The 17,016-nt window shown below is 41.3% G+C and overlaps 1 protein-coding gene across 1 annotated transcript; it reads right to left on the reverse strand.

Moving 5' to 3' along the window:
- Positions 1–1,972: 1,972 nt before the first annotated feature.
- Positions 1,973–13,863, reverse strand: LOC110696850 (protein FAR1-RELATED SEQUENCE 7-like). The gene is made up of 2 exons (XM_021874185.1): positions 13,303–13,863; positions 1,973–2,395 (listed from the first exon to the last, which is right to left on the reverse strand). The coding sequence occupies exons 1-2, from the start codon at positions 13,861–13,863 to the stop codon at positions 1,973–1,975; spliced, it is 984 nt and encodes a 327-aa protein (XP_021729877.1).
- Positions 13,864–17,016: the final 3,153 nt, after the last annotated feature.

Here is a 17,016-nt window from a genome sequence, read left to right on the forward strand (position 1 = left end):
CTATACACAAAGATTTTAATAATGTAATTTCTGGCGTATGACATGAAAAAAGTTGCAAGACCCTGAGAAGGATAGCCGAAGAAAAGAGGGTCCTTCAACAAATTCACCTCCTTTGGATTCAAACACGAAGGTGGTCACACCGAGAAGAGGCAGACGCATTCTTCATGAAGTGCGTGGAGAATGAACATCCTGAAGCTCTGCTTGAGTTTGGATTTATAAGGCTTCTTTCTTATTACTTGACAATTTTATTCATTATAATATTAAAAAAAACATGTTGATAATTGTTAAAAATTTTGTATTTTACGTTACTATAGCGACAATACTTCAACTATGTGGTGGTTGACGAAGGGTTGAAGAGGTTGGAAAGAGCAACTGCATTGCAAAATACAGAGGCAGCATATATAGTAAGCCTCATATATATATACACCGGGGAAGAAGAAAAAGGTGTTAAGCTTTTGGAGAACACTATCAACAACATCAGATCTGCAGGGATCGTCCAGTGCAGAAGGAAGTTACGTGACATGGCGAGGTCAAATTGGATGAGAAATAAGTTCCTCGTAGATTATATGCCACAGCCGCAATTATTTTGCAAACAAAAACTACAACACGAGAAGAACTTATCTGCATGGGCTGGTCTTTATGAGGAGGATGCTGAAAATACAATATCTTGTTTAACTTGTAAATGTGTTAGGGAAATAAGCGTGTTTTATAAAATAGTACATGGTCTACTCATCCGTCATGTATAATATATATTATCTGTATACTGACATTTCTTTTTTTAACTTAGAGATTATGATTTGTTAAATTTGTGTTTCTGTTGTATGTAATAATATGTTTTACAGTTCAAAACAACACACACAAACACAGTAGTTTATAATATTAGTTGTATTGTTCTCGGCTACTCCATAATCAAACAAACCTATATTAGTTTACGTTGTATCAAAAGCAAAAATTTAGGACATATAAACAGAACAACAACAATAAAATTTTACAACAACACCAACAACGTCTACTCTGACCTTCAAATCCTACAGATGCTGAGAATGTACCACCCTGATTACAAGATCAATCTGTGAATCATAAGGTACACATTCACAAGAAACTATTCATGTAACCACCTTTATTTTAAACACATGAATATAACTGCCCATTGGTACAGTTCATGCACGATAAGTGTACCACTGCAACATGTTCAAACAACAAATACATTCCAATGCATTAATCAACCAGTTGAATCAATTACATTACAAGTGATTGGAACCTGATGTACCAGGAGTACCTAGTACACTTGCAAAAAAACCACCAGAATTTGTTCCCCTAACAGAAGTGAAGTACCCTAAAGAACCATCCACATCCCTCATTTGAATCCCTCTAACCGATCGTAAATAGTCATTTGTTGACGATGACATACTGTTATGTGCTGCCGCAGCTTTCTTCTTTGCTTCATTTTTTGCCCTAACAGCCTTTTCTTTTCCCTTTTTCTCTTTGCAAGATGGATACCTCATGTTGTTGTACGATGGGCCTTCTTCTTAGGCAGCGGTGGATCCTTCATCACTGTCGGGACAGATCCATCACAACTCCCCATAAAGGTACTAACTGGTGTATGGATTGTATTCCCCAACCCAGATGCATGTGTTGCTAGTTTATTTGTACAACCAGGCCCCTTGTTCAAAGCCACATAAGAAGGCGTCTAAATAACACCTTGTACGCCATCATCCTCACCTTCGTTCTCATTATCCTTAGCTGCCTGTTCCTATCTTTTGGCAACCATTCCCAACACTTCATCGACTCTGAGGTCCATAAATTGCAACAAGTCTGCCACAGCCTCAACACCCTCTTTACAAGCTGAAGCCTTTGAGCAAATAAGTTCATACATCCCTATCACTTTGTGATATTGCCTGGCTTCATCGATTTTAAGTGGATCATGGTAAGCTACTTTCACTTGTGTGTGTTTTCTTTGAATATACTTCCTCTAACGACGTAGAATATACTTCTCAGGAACAATGGAAACACCACAATGGTCATTCACAAAGATCATATGTCGACAAATTATTCCATGGCACTCAAACTGTTTACAGTCACACCTTGCTTCATATGTATTACTGTCATAGCACATCCTGTAGCATCTCCGAATCTTAGTCACAGATTCTTTCTTTGCATATTTTGGCTTGATCCACACTCGATCCTCAATAACCAACTCAACTTGATTCTCACCAACTTCATAGTCATCTAGGCGACGTACGTTCAACATCCTCTTGCACTCCCGCTGAACTTCTTTAAATTTGGCGTCCGTGTAACACTTCTGGAACACTTCCTCTGCTAGGAAATCGATAGATAAATGCCTGACGTACCGTATTGTGTTGGAGTCTGCAATTCTTTCTGACTCGGCCCTTATCTACATTGCATCGCAGTATTGAAGCACAAATTAAGACAGCGTTGTATGCTTATCAACATAACCTTTGAAAAAGTGATTGAAACTTTCCGATCGTTGGGTCGTTTTCATCCCGGCCCTGAATAAATGCTTCTAATACGCTGGGATCCACATGTGCCTTTCCTTAATCAAGCCTACATGATATTATAAAATTGCAATTACTGGCTTATCTAAAACCAAACAAACCTCATACACCTGGACTCTTGTGAATGGTACATTCACTGTCTCCCAAATGTGACACAAATAAGAAAATTGGAAAAAAAATAACATTCAGTGATACAAAATTCTACCACTAAACCTGCTCCTATTCTAAGTCAGAACTGAAACAGCTTCCAGTCCCCTGCACACAGCCAGCTACAATACCATCTGCATACTCTAACAGAAATCACTAACAATCAACAACAAAAAAAAAACAAAAAAGAACATATGGACGTGTAGTACCTGTAGGGTTTCGTAGTGACCCGACACTACGCGAAAGGAAACCCACCAAGACCCGCCCCCTTAATTAAAACAATTAACAAGCATATTAAACTTAATCAAACAAGATTAAGAACAAGAATTATACCTTTGACGCGTGCTTCGATCCCAAAGAGCTCTAACTTAAAAATCTCGATAATACGAGATCTCCGACGGATCGTACCCTCGACCCGACCCGACCGTCCTAAGTCTTGAAGGTTAGTCAAGACCCGGACAAAATAACTATGAGTTTTACGAATCAAAGGTTTACTCTTACTTAGAGTTGCCTTTTTAATTCCACTCAAGGTTGTTCATTTCCCAATACCCAAGCTTGGTATTTATAGGGAAATGAACCCTTAAACTTCATTCCCCAACCAATGAATAAATAAATCCAATTACAATGCAACAAGTGTCAAGGGGAGAGAGAGAGTTAGGTGAGGACCATGTACCTTGGGGGGACCATTGCCTTGCTCCCCAAGGCATGGCTTTAAGCCTTGGTCCCCACTATCCTCACAAAACCGCCTCAAGCATGCTGCTGGACTGGCAGCCAGCTGGCACTACCAGCATGCCCAGCCAGCTAACACCAGCCCACCAAGCAGCCTTCGCATCCCAGCCAGGCAGTGCTGCTTGGTGTTGGACGATGCTGGGCGCTGGTGCGTGCCAGTGCTAGGCGCTGGCCCCAGCATCCCACGCGCATACGCACACACCTCGCGCATCCATCATGCGTGCTGCTAGCAAGCCACGCATGCTGGCCCCCTTTGTCTCGCACCATACGCACACAAACCTTCGCAGCATCTCTCGCACATGCACTAGCCACGCACCATGCGCACTAGTCATGCACAGCGTGCATTGGCCTTGCACCACACGCACACCCACGCATCACACATCAGCCTTGGTGCGTGGTGATGTTGGGCTGTTGTGCGTGGCCTAGCAATACGTTGGCGCCCAGGCCCTCGCATATGCATGGTGCGCTGCTTGGTGCTTCCATGCGAAGGCTAGCACACAAGCCAGGACGCATGCTGCGCCAATGCTAGCCAGACACCCATGCTAGCACTTGGTGCCAGCGATGGTGCTGCCATGCCAAGCACGCACGCACGCAGCACCCAGTGCTCATGCTAGGGCTGCGATAGCTGCGATGGGTTGCTCGGTGCACCTGGTGCGCCTATTGCTTGTGATAGGCTGCCAGGCTGCGCCTAGGCTGCGATGGTGCACCTAGGCCGCGATGGCGCGCCTAGCACACCTAGTGTGCTTAGGCTTGCGTCTAGCCATGCTAGGTGCATGCTAGCCATAACTAGCCTAGCATCCACATGGCTAGGCCAGTGTGGTGCTAGGGCTATGTTCGTACTTGTTGCTTTGTGATTTCGCGACGCTCGGTCTTGACGCCCTAGGCTCGATATCCAACATCTCCTGAGTGTTCCCGTTATGATCCCCAGTTACGGCAGATGTTTGGAAACATCAAAGAGTCTAGTACTCAAACAAGAAAACTTCACAGTACTCATGGTTGGAGGAAACAAGTTTCGATAGTCATAATGAGGAAACAAGTACTCTCATAGGTCTTATCCAGTACAGTTCCAAACTGTGCCTGTGCAAATGATTTATGACCGTCACGTCCTCGCAACACAAGAAACGGTGCTGTAAATCATACTACACACTAATCTATGGCGGTCATCAATCATCCATCTGTTAGATGACCTCGATTAGGGAAAATTTTCGATTTAATATTAAATGTTCGCTTAACAGGTGTTTCTTTATCCAAGACATGGTCTTGATACCCCGTTCTGAATATTTCCGTAAATCGAATGGACTCATTATTTAATTCTAAACCACAATTAAATAGTAATGGAGTGAATGATAATTTTGCACAAAAATTAATTACTCCATTAATGAATGGTTTTAATATAGTGTCTTACATTAAATATCCTATTTAATTAAAACACATGTACAGGGAATTTCAAAGCTAGTCTCCAACATGCTTGATTCCCATCGGCTCAATGTGCTTGTTGTGTTTCACTTGAGGCAGCGGTTTAGTCAAAGGATCGGCTACATTATCATCCGTGCCAATCTTATAAATTCTGATTTCACCTTCGGATTTCCATTCCCTTATCATGTGAAATCGCCTTTGCACGTGTTTGACCTTCTGGTGCTCTCTCGTATCCCTGGCCTGAGCGATAGCTCCATTGTTATCACAATAGAGGTCTATCGGCCCCTTGATTGAGGGTACAACACCAAGTTCGCTACTGAACTTGCGAATCCAAACAGCTTCCTTGGCAGCTTTTGAAGCGGCCAAGTACCCGGCTTCAGTTGTAGAGTCTGCAGTGGTGCTCTGCTTGGCACTCTTCCAGCTAAACGCTCCTCTATTCAGACAGAATATGTACCCCGAGTGTGACTTGAAGTCGTCTCTGTCAGTCTGGAAGCTAGCGTCGGTGTAACCTTCAACAACCAGTTCTTTGTGGCCTCCATAGACCAGGAATTTATCCTTGTTCCTTTTCAGGTACTTAAGGATGTTCTTGGCCGCAGTCCAATGCGCCTCTCCTGGGTTCGATTGGTATCGACTCGTTGCACTTAGGGCATACGATACATCTGGCCTTGTACATATCATGGCATACATAATCGATCTGATTAGCGAAGCATATGGTATCTGATTCATTCTTTCTCGCTCAACAGGTGTTTGTGGGTACTGTTTCTTGCTGAGAGTTACGCCATGGGACATGGGTAAATGCCCTCTTTTTGCATTCTCCATGTGGAATCGAGCTAGTACCTTATCAATGTAAGTACTTTGGCTTAATCCAATCATCCTCTTAGATCTATCCATGTAGATCTTGATGCCTAATATGTACTATGCCTCTCCTAAGTCCTTCATTGAAAAGCACTTTCCCAACCAGCCCATTACGGACTCCAACAATTTTGTGTTGTTTCCAATGAGAAGTATGTCATCGACATACAGGACTAGGAATGCAATATCACTCCCACTGACCTTCTTGTATACACAAGATTCATCTGGATTCTTGATAAAACCAAACTTGCTAATGGCTTCATCAAATCACAGATTCCAACTTCTGTTGGCTTGCTTTAGTCCATAAATAGACTTCTTCAGCTTGCAAACCTTTCCAGCGTTGCCTGGATGAACAAAACCTTCTGGTTGTGTCATATACACAGTTTCTTCCAAAATTCCATTAAGGAAGGCGGTTTTGACATCCATTTGCCATATTTCATAATCGTAATATGCAGCAATCGCTAGGATGATCCGGACGGATTTTAGCATTGCAACTGGTGAAAAAGTTTCGTCATAGTCAATCCCGTGGACTTGTCTATAACCTTTTGCCACCAGTCTAGCTTTGTATATTGATACATTTACATCTTTGTCTGTCTTCAGTTTGAAGATCCATTTGCAACCAATGGGTGTATAACCTTCGGGCAAATTCACCAAGTCCCAGACTTGATTTTCAGACATGGAGTCCATCTCGGATTTCATGGCCTCTTGCCATTTTGCAGAGTCGGGGATTGTCATAGCTTGCTTGTATGTCGCCGGCTCATCACCATCCATGACTACGATGTCCTGATCATCGGTTAAGACGATACCGAGGTATCTGTCTGGTTGAGATCTTTGCCGTTGCGACTTACGAAGGGTAATAGGTTGAGAATTTACATTGTCTGTTTGATTCTGACCAATCTTCTTAGATGCTTCCAAAGTATCTAGATTGTCAGTTTTGTCAGGCGGAGATTGTTGCTCGTCCTCTCGAACTTCGTCGAGTTCGATTTTCCTCCCACTTATTATTTTGGAAAGGTGATCCTTCTCCAAAAAGACACCATCACGAGCAACAAAAACTTTGTTCTCGGATTTATTGTAGAAGTAATACCCTTTGGTTTCTTTTGGATATCCCACAAAGAAACACTTATCCCATTTGGGGTGAAGTTTGTTCGAAATTAATCGCTTGACATATGCTTCGCATCCCCAAATCTTGAGAAAAGACAACCTAGGAGGCTTCTTAGTCCATAATTCATATGGAGTCTTTTCAAAAGTTTTGACGGAGCTCTGTTCAGTGTTAGTGCTGCAATTTGTAGCGCATGTCCCTAGAAAGAGATAGGGAGTTCACTAAGACCCATCATTGATCGAACCATGTCTAACAAGGTTCGATTCCTCCGTTTAGACACTCCGTTCCATTGAGGAGTTCCGGGAGGTGTCAACTCTGAAAGAATGCCATTTTCTTTCAAGTGATCGTCGAATTCATGGCTCAAATATTCGCCACCTCGATCCGATCGAAGTGCTTTAATATTCTTGCCAAGTTGATTTTCAACTTCTTTCTGAAATTCTTTAAACTTTTCAAAGGATTCATATTTATTCGACATTAAGTAGATATAGCCATATCTACTATAATCGTCGCTGAAAGTGATGAAATATCGGTAACCTTGTCTTGTGGGTGTGCTCATTGGTCCACATACATCCGTGTGTATTAGACCTAATAAGTCACTTGCCCTTTCTCCCAACTTGGAGAATGGATGTTTTATCATCTTGCCTAATAAGCATCCTTCGCAATTTTCAAACGACTCTAAGTCGAATGAGTTAAGAACACCTTCTTGAAAAAGTTTCTTGATGCGCTTGATGTTAATATGGCCAAGACGACAATGCCACAAGTAGGTTTGATTCGACTCGATGGTCTTAGCTAGTGGTATCAACTTTTGTCTAATCATATGTAAAACATGCAATTTTAATTGAACATAAATTTGTAAGACAAACTTGAAACAACTATTGTCAAAGTCTTACATCCAAAATTCCTAGGTTTCCAACACCGTGGATCATAGTATGTTCAAAGGCATGATGAAAAACTAGAATTAGTTTAATTAAATGTCATAGACAAAATAGTGCATGCAAGCACGACCGAAAAACCATCTTCGTCGTCTTCTTGCTCTTGCACCAACACTTGATAAGCTTCTCACTTGGTTCCTGAAAAAGCAACATTAAGTGAGTCATACTTGGTATCTAATACCTATGATAAGCTTAATTCACAAGTGTTAAGGAAGATACCTGAGGCGGATGTTCTATTCTTCTCCTCCTCTTCCCGAAAGAGCTTGCATTCTCTCTTGAAGTGGCCTTGCCCTCCACAATAGGAGCAACGCATCTTAGCCTTAACCTTGAAATCCCTCCTTCTTGACGGTCTTTTGGTTGCCCCAAATGAGTTGGCTTGGTGAAGTACTTCCACCACATTCTTCAAGGAATGTGTCTCCTTCGATTCAGAAATATATGCCTTTAGTGCATCATATCCTGAGTGGAGTGAAGTGAGCATAATATGACCAGCCATTCCATCTTCTAGTGGAATTCCGAGGAGTTCCATGTGCTTGAAGAGCTTAGTCATTCTTGCCACATGGGGTCGGAGGGGCATACCCGACCTCAACTTAGTGTTGCAGACTGTACTAAAGATGGTATCTCTCTTTCGCAAGACAACCTTGATCCGATGGCTTTACATTCATGTTTGTAAGTGACCTAGTCACTTCAAACAAGAGTCCATCATAGTTGTCGTTGAAACTCTTAGAGAATCTCATACCGACAACATCCCTTAGTCCTCCAAGGAATAAGTGTGGGAAAGAGAATGGAATTTTTTCTTTCCATTCTTCCGGGATGGAGTTAGCCATGATTTGTGACACTATTTGAAATCTTTTGACCATGCACAATAAGTTTTGTCACTCAAGAGTTTCTTGGAACAGAGGGTTGGGAGGGAAGTATCCAGAACATACTCTTTGGAACAACTCCGGAGAGTTCTCCTGAGTTCTTCTTCCCATTCTTCAAGGTTTGTTAAGTTAAGCTTGATAGCTAACTTTTCGGGGAGTTTCGGGCACATATGGTTGTTGTTTGAGTTACTTGCAGACATTGTTCTACAATTGAAAGAATTTGAAGTGAAAAACCATTCATACATCAATAAGTTGAAATTTAAAACGTTCATGCATATATTCAATCTTATTGAGCATTTTATCCACGCATTTAAAATTGTCCCTTATGGGCGAGAATAAAATGATTCTGAGATCCCAAAGATCAAGAAATGGTTAAGCATGATTTGGCTTGTCTTAATCATTAAATATCTTAAGGTAAGCAATCCAATTGCTAATAGCTCCAAGCTACTCTCGGTTTGATAAAATGTCGCATCTAATGCATCCTTGACATTTTATCTCTTTTGCAACAACATCTAAGGACTCCTTACTGATATCGTTGAGCTTAACCAAGAAAACTTGTATACCTAGTATACCTTACGTTCCTAGGGAAGTAGTGATGCCTCGTTTTGGCGTAATCCATCACGTACGCGCATTAGTTCGGTAAGTGTTGTTCTTGGAACGACAAAATTTTAGCTCAATATTATTAAGGGACCTAGGGTTTCTATGTTGGTTGATTTAAGTGAACTTAACTAATCTTCGCAACATAATAGAAATCCTAGACATGCATCTAGAAATCATATATAATAACAATATATAATTATAAGGCATAAAATAGATGCATTTGGCAACTAGCATGACCCCTTGAAATCTTCAATTTCCATGGGTCTTCATCTTGGCTCGTCTTCGTCGAAACGCCGTCTTGAGACATGTTAGCCAAAATGAAATAAAATAAGCTAGCTAGAACGACTAAGATTAATCTAATAGTACAAAAATACTTAACGGTTCACAGACCGTATTTAGATTTAAAAAAATACATAACGGAACGCAGTCCGTATTTTCTATCCTAGTCGGGCCCCACTAGTTGCCATTTTCAAAGACCTGTTTTTGAAAACAATCTTCCATTCACCCATTCACTATTTGTGAATGGCCCATGCAAATTTTACGAAATACATAATTAAACACGCAAAACTAGTAACTAACTTAGGTGGTTAATCCAATTAACGCGCCTAATTAAAACTAGTCAAAGTGGTGTAATCCATTATTTCTAAACGCAAAATGCTAACGCACTTAATTAAGCTCCCACTAAATTCCGCATCCGTACTTAATTAATCCGATTAATTAAGTCGGCATAACCCATAATTTGTCAAAAATTTTGCAAAATTGAAAATCGAGGTTTTTAGCCTCGTTAAAATAATTATTTAAAATTATTAAAATGGCCAAATTTTCGCAAAAACGCATAGCTCAAAATCAAGCAAAATAACCCACACAAGAATTAGGTGGATGCGCACCATGGCTGCTAGGCAGCTCATGTGCTGCGCTTGCTGTGCTGTGCCACGCCCAGCATGGCATGCTGTGCCAGCCAACACTAGCAGCTCGCTACGCATGCTGCGCATGCTAGCTTGCTAGCTGGTGCCTGGCAGCGTCTGGCAGGCTGGCTGGAGCTTGCTGCCTCGCTGCCCAGCAGCACGCACAAGCAATTCCAGCAGCCCTACCATGCACCTAGCACTATGGCAGCACACCACTCCCACTGCCACACAGCAGCCACGCGCATTGGTGCAATGGCCTTGCGTACATTATAGGCAGCCACATGTGGGCTGCTAGGCAGCCCGGCTAGCCATGGTGACGCTTGCGGTTTTGCGTCGATTTGCGTGCATTTCCTCGGATTTTTAATTCTGATTTGTGTGTGACAATAATTAATTCCAAATTACATTTTAGAATTAATTTGAGGGATGATAAAATAAAATAAAATTAAGTCCCACTTAAATAAAATTTATTTTATTGGTGCACAAGCCTAAATTATCCAAAATTTCAATTTTGAACAAAATTAGGTCTAATTTTATGCTTAAAAAAAATGAGCTATGTCTAAAAATAATCTTGCCAATATGCAAATTAATGATGGATTTGACAAATGGGAGATGGAAAAATAAATTAACCATCCAATGATACAAAATTTCCAACTTGCATACTTGTGTAAAATACCAAGATTACATCTTCCAATATGAAGATTTAATCAAATTTTACTCACAAGTAATTGAACTTGATGGATTTTAATCAACCAAACATGAAAAAATCCAAACTTTGTTCAACATGGAAATTAGGGTTAGGGTTCCAATCATTTAAACATTTAAAGATTAGAACTTTAACATTATTTGGGAACATAAAATACAAAATCACAACAAGTTTTCACACTTTATTGAAATTTATTTGCAAAATTTGTGAAAAGAAAGTTTATGTGAAAAATTGGTATATCAACTTAAGCACTAATAAAAACTCCATTATTATGCTTAAGGATATTTTAAAACCAGTAGATTAGTGATGCAAATGTGCATTTAATCTAACCTTGTAATGCTTGCATTATTTAAGGCTTAAAAAGAATTAAAATTTTCGTAGAAAAACGAAAAAACCCCAGAAAAATTGGGTTTCTGGTTCGAATTTGGCTTCTGGACAGTCCTAAAAGGGTTGAATCTGTTCCAGAATGTCGATTCCACCCAAAAATCACTATTTTTGAGCCAAAATCTGGGTTCGACAGCCAAATCGAAAATAAAATCGAGTTTTAAAATTAATTAAAACGAGCATCTAATCTAATTATAAGAACATGAACCAGAAAATTAAATTCTAATAAAACACCTTAATTAAAAAATAATTGCGTGCTATTAAAAGGAGCGTGGCTCCGATACCACTGTAGGGTTTCGTAGTGACCCGACACTACGCGGTAGGAAACCCTCCAAGACCCGCCCCCTTAATTAAAACCATTAACAAGCATATTAAACTTAATCAAACAAGATTAAGAACAAGAATTATACCTTTGACGAGTGCTTCGCTCCCAAAGAGCTCTTACTTCAAAATCCCGAAAATACGAGATCTCCGACGGATCGTACCCTCGACCCGACCCGACCGTCCTAAGTCTTGAAGGTTAGTCAAGACCCGGACAAAATAACTATGAGTTTTACGAATTAAAGGTTTACTCTTACTTAGAGTTGCCTTTTTAATTCCACTCAAGGTTGTTCATTTCCTAATACCCAAGCTTGGTATTTATAGGGAAATGAACCCTTGAACTTCATTCCCCAACCAATGTGGGAGAATGAATAATTTTGCTAATTAATTTATTTCTAAAATAAATTAATAAATAAATCCAATCACACTGCAACAAGTGTCAAGGGGGGAGAGAGAGTTAGGTGAGGACCATGAACCTTGGGGGGGACCATTGCCTTACTCCCCAAGGCATGGCTCTAAGCCTTGGTCCCCACTCTCCTCACAAAACCGCCTCAAGCATGCTGCTGGGCTGGCAGCCAGCTGGCACTGCCAGCATGCCCAACCAGCTAGCAACAGCCCACCAAGCAGCCTTCGCATCCCAGCCAGGCAGTGCTGCTTGGTGTTGGACGATGCTTGGCGTTGGTGCGTGCCAGTGCTAGGCGCTGGTGCGTGCTGGTGCTGGCCCCAGCATCCCACGCACATACACACATACCTCGCGCATCCAGCATGCGTGCTGCTAGCGAGCCACGCATGCTGGCCCCCTTTGTCTCGAACCATACGCACACATACCTTCGCAGCATCTCTCGCACACGCACTAGCCACGCACCATGCGCACTAGCCATGCACAGCGTGCATTGGCCTCGCACCACACGCACACCCATGCATCACACAGCAGCCTTGGTGCGTGGTGATGCTGGGCTGCTGTGCGTGGCCTAGCAATACGCTGGCGCCCAGGCCTTCGCATATGCATGGTGCGCTGCTTGATGCTGCCATGTGAAGGCTAGCACACAAGCCAGCACGCAAGCTGCGCCAATGCTCGCCAGGCACCCATGCTAGCACTTGGTGTTAGCGAAGGTGCTTCCATGCCAAGCACGCACGCACGCAGCACCCAGTGCCTGTGATGGTGCGCCTGGTGCCTGCGATGGGCAGCAATGGTGCCCAGCCTCATGCTAGGGCTGCGATAGCTGCGATGGGTTGCTCGGTGCTCCTGGTGCACCTATTGCTTGCGATAGGCTGCCAGGTAGCGCCTAGGCTGAGATGGTGCACCTAGGCTGCGATGCTTAGGCGCCTAGTGTGCTTAGGCTTGCGCCTAGCCATTCTAGGTGCATGCTAGCCTGAACTAGCCTAGCATCCACATGGCTAGGCCAGTGTGGTGCTAGGGCTATGTTCGTACTTGTTGCTTTGTGATTTTGCGATGCTCGGTCTCGACGCCCTAGGCTCGATATCCGACGTCTGTATTCGTAAAACTCTGCTGCCTCATTAAATCCTTTCGGATTAATTCGTCGTCTCGGATCGGTGATTCGATTGGGTTCGACCCGAAGGGTTCAGTTAAGATTAAGCTGTAACATCAATTGTATATTGATATTACTGATCGGAAGCGGCCTCCACCTAGGCATTCCGATCACTTGACCTTATTGAAGAATTAGCTCTGTAATAATTCTGAACCCTCTATCGGAAGAATACACTTGTTGGAAGGACACCATTCCTTTTAGTACCTTCAAGCCAACTATTATCTCTTAGTATGTAATAATCAATTGCGTCCGCCCAACGATCTACAAATTCATCAGCATCTAAACTACAATGATATTTTCAAACTCATCCTTCTCAGCTTCATAGTCCTCATGCTTACCAACATACCTCGAAAACTTCTGAAGTATGTGCCATATGCACCACCTATGGCAACTCTCAGGCATAGTCAAGTTTACAGCTTTCCTAATCGCCGGATCTTGATCCGTTAGGATTGAGATAGGAGCTTTAACCCCCATGCAATGTAGCCAAGTCCTCAACACCCACTCATACGTCTCCGCCATCTCCCGAGAAATCAATGCACACCCAAACAAAATACTCTGCCTATGATGGTTCACACCGACAGACACAGCAAAGGGAAGGTGAAATTTGTTTGTCAAATACTTACTGTCAAAACACACAACATCTCCAAACTCCTCATACGCAGCTCTACTCCTCGCGTCTACCCACACAACATCTTGTAATGCGCCCTCCTTCCCAAACCGACATAGATGGAAAAAATTCTGATTGTCGGCACTTATTTTGTTGAAGTATTCTATCATGCCATTTGCATCACCCTCAGTAAGCTCGAGTCTGGTTTTCTGAGCCACTGCATTCTCCAAGTCTTTTTGCATTAATTTCATCTCCTCCACTTCATTACGCTCTCTTCCTTAACAACTGTACATTTAGGATACCTTCACCTTAGACTTCTTCGCCATATGCACCTGCTTGACCAAGTGATTGTTTTTCACCATTAACTCGTGCTTCCGGTACATCGTTACATCCTTTGACTTTCCTGGCGTAATAATGTGACCTTTGTGCTCCAAATTCAGCCTTTGAACAACCCAGTTCCCATCCTCATTAACATTGGCATACAACTCCACAAGACAACCGCACTTTTTAGTCTTCCGAATCAGAATTGTCTCCTCATCTTGCAACAACCCTTCCTTCAGTGCATCCTGTTTACGCTTCCTTGAAGCATAACCATAACAGTCACAAGTCCACTTAGCATTCCTTCTCTCCTTACAACACTTTCCCTTTTCCAATTCCTTCTTCACATCCACCCACCTAGAAGCAGCCCTCACTATACCAAAACCATTTTGTCTAGCATAACTCCAGAAATAGGTATCCAACTCATCCCAACCCCCAAATACCATGCCCAATGTTAGGGGTGGTACTTCCTCTTCCACACCAAACATAGTGTTCACAATTACCGTGTTCTTCTTTGGGGTTATGAATGAGGAACCTTCTACACCACCTCCATCAAAACTCCCCTTCTTCACTAGGCTCAACTTCATCTTCCTCATAATCTGCCCCCTTATCCTTAACCTCCAGACCTCCCCCCTATTCAACCTCCTGCTCATCTCCTTCTTTAAATCCATCATCACTCTCTAATCTCTCCTCATAAACAGATACATCATCCTCGCCACCATCTTCATATCCATCACAAACATCCACCTAAATTTACATACACAACCATGACTTATTCTAGATAAAGCATTACAACAAACAACCAATAACCAAATCATACACAAAAACACCGAACCCAACATACTATATCATCACATAATTCATAATAAATCAATCCAACCACATCAACTTCCCATGCATACCCACAATCCAATCACTGTCAAGGAAAAAGCAGAAGCTTAATACTTTTTTTTCCCACACCAACAGGTTCTAAAATAAATTAATTACACTAATAGAATTAGGAAAATACTCATCCTTTACTCCATTCCCATTCGAAAAACAAATTCCAAAAATTATAATACAAACAAAAAATTTCATCAACTCAAGTACAATACCCATTTTACCAAATAACAATGAACAATCAACATTCATATCAAAGATTTCCTCAATTAAACAATACCAATTAGCCATATACTGACTCAATTACATGCATTGAAGTTAAAATGAAATTTACAACAAATGACCCTAACCCTATTATTCTAAATAAAAGACTCTACATTTCATAATTACCCACTTCAAATACTCAATTATAACCCTCAATTTCAAAAAACAACACTAACAGAGTTAAATACTTACATTCTCAGCATCAAATCGCAATTCCCTTGCGCATTCATGTCAGACTTCGCTATCTTCCACCAATGCTTTGGCTAGATTGATACCCAAAATGTGGCCAAACTGATTTATCATCCTGATACTCTACTTCACCACTATTTATTTGCAATTTGGTCTTTAAAATTCAAGAATATAAGAACAGTGATGTCACAGTTGTTCATGAGCTTCCATTCCCCATTTTTTTTCCTCCATTTCCAATTCTGGAATCCCGCTTCTTTTTTCCTTTTTTCCTTCCCCCGTTTTGCTTTCACTGTACCGTTACAAGCATGACCCACTTTCCTTCACCAAACTTCATTTCAATTTCAGAATTGCCATCCTATTGATTACCAAACCAATAGGCGCTATGCGCCAATAGTTTTTCAACAACTATAAAACAAACAAAAGCAGGCAGCTACCTGGACTTAGCTTAAACCAGTAGCAGGACCAGACAACAGAAGCTGCAAAAGGGTAAAAAAAGAAAAACAATTACAGCAAGATTCCTGTCAGGCTCTATACATCTATAGGCAACTCTAAAAAACAATATCCCTAAAAACTCTATCTGCTGGAATACAAGAACCAGTAAACATAAAGGTGCTCCTTTGTATCCATATGCTATAAATAGCTTCAGTAAGAAACATAAGAAGAAGCTTCCTCCTTGTACCTGGTTTCGTACAAAATCTCTAAATCTAACTGATCTCAAGCTCAAACCTCTGGATATTCTTGTCAAACTATAAAAGCTTATGAACTTTTAACCAAACTACCTGAGAGTAGCTACAGTTAAAGAATAGATGCTGAACACTCTCATTTGTATTCAAACACAATAAACAGATAGGGTCACAAGTAACACTCCAAGAAATCAGCCTATCTTTTGGTCATCATCCTGTTCCAGAGTGCTAACCACGGAACAAAAACACTTTTAGGGGAGGCATAATTGTTACAGATCAATCTCTTCTACTCCACCTTTGGCTACTGGGGTCTGATAAGAGTATATAGTTCCTTGATCTTCATTTTTCCCATGCTTCAAAACCCGATCCCATCCTCTAACATCATTAATAACCTTCCTGTATTTTAAAAATATTCTTCAAAACCCAGGAGCATTTCTTTGGGACATAAGCATTCCAAAAATCTCTATCTTTTAAATAATAGGTGTGAACCCATTTAACCTAAAGGTTATCTGCTTTATGAGAAATGTCCCAAAGTAACTTAAAAAATAGCAGCAACATTCCGTTAAGGGAGAGAGATGAGATTCCACCCACAACTCACCTTAGCAAGAAAATAGAATTCCAGGCAACCAAAGACTTTTTAGAAGGATTAAACCTTCCTGTGCAAAAGAAAAACTCTGAACTTACCTTCAATTTCCTTTAAAATCTTGAGCCCAAATAAGTCTGTATGCCAAAAGGATACTCTTGATAAAATGCATCCTACTAGCACATGAAAGGTGTATAAAACTCCAGGTAGCAATCATTGCAGTGACCTTGTCAACTAAAGGTTTACATTGCCTAATAATGAGTTTCTTGGAGGAAAGAGGAAATCCTAAGGTACTTAAAGGGAATAGTCCCTTGGCTCATACCCAACAAGTTAATCAAAGTTACCTGCTCATCTTTAGAAATACCCCCTAGATACACTTTACTCTTATCCAAGCATTAAAAAGCAGCTGAAGAGAACACTAATCAGCTCTGGTAAACATCAACAAGTCATCATCAAACATTAAGTGGGTGAGATAAAGC

The sequence above is a fragment of the Chenopodium quinoa genome, unplaced genomic scaffold (assembly GCF_001683475.1).
Source record: "Chenopodium quinoa cultivar QQ74 unplaced genomic scaffold, ASM168347v1, whole genome shotgun sequence".
NCBI lineage: Eukaryota > Viridiplantae > Streptophyta > Magnoliopsida > Caryophyllales > Amaranthaceae > Chenopodium > Chenopodium quinoa.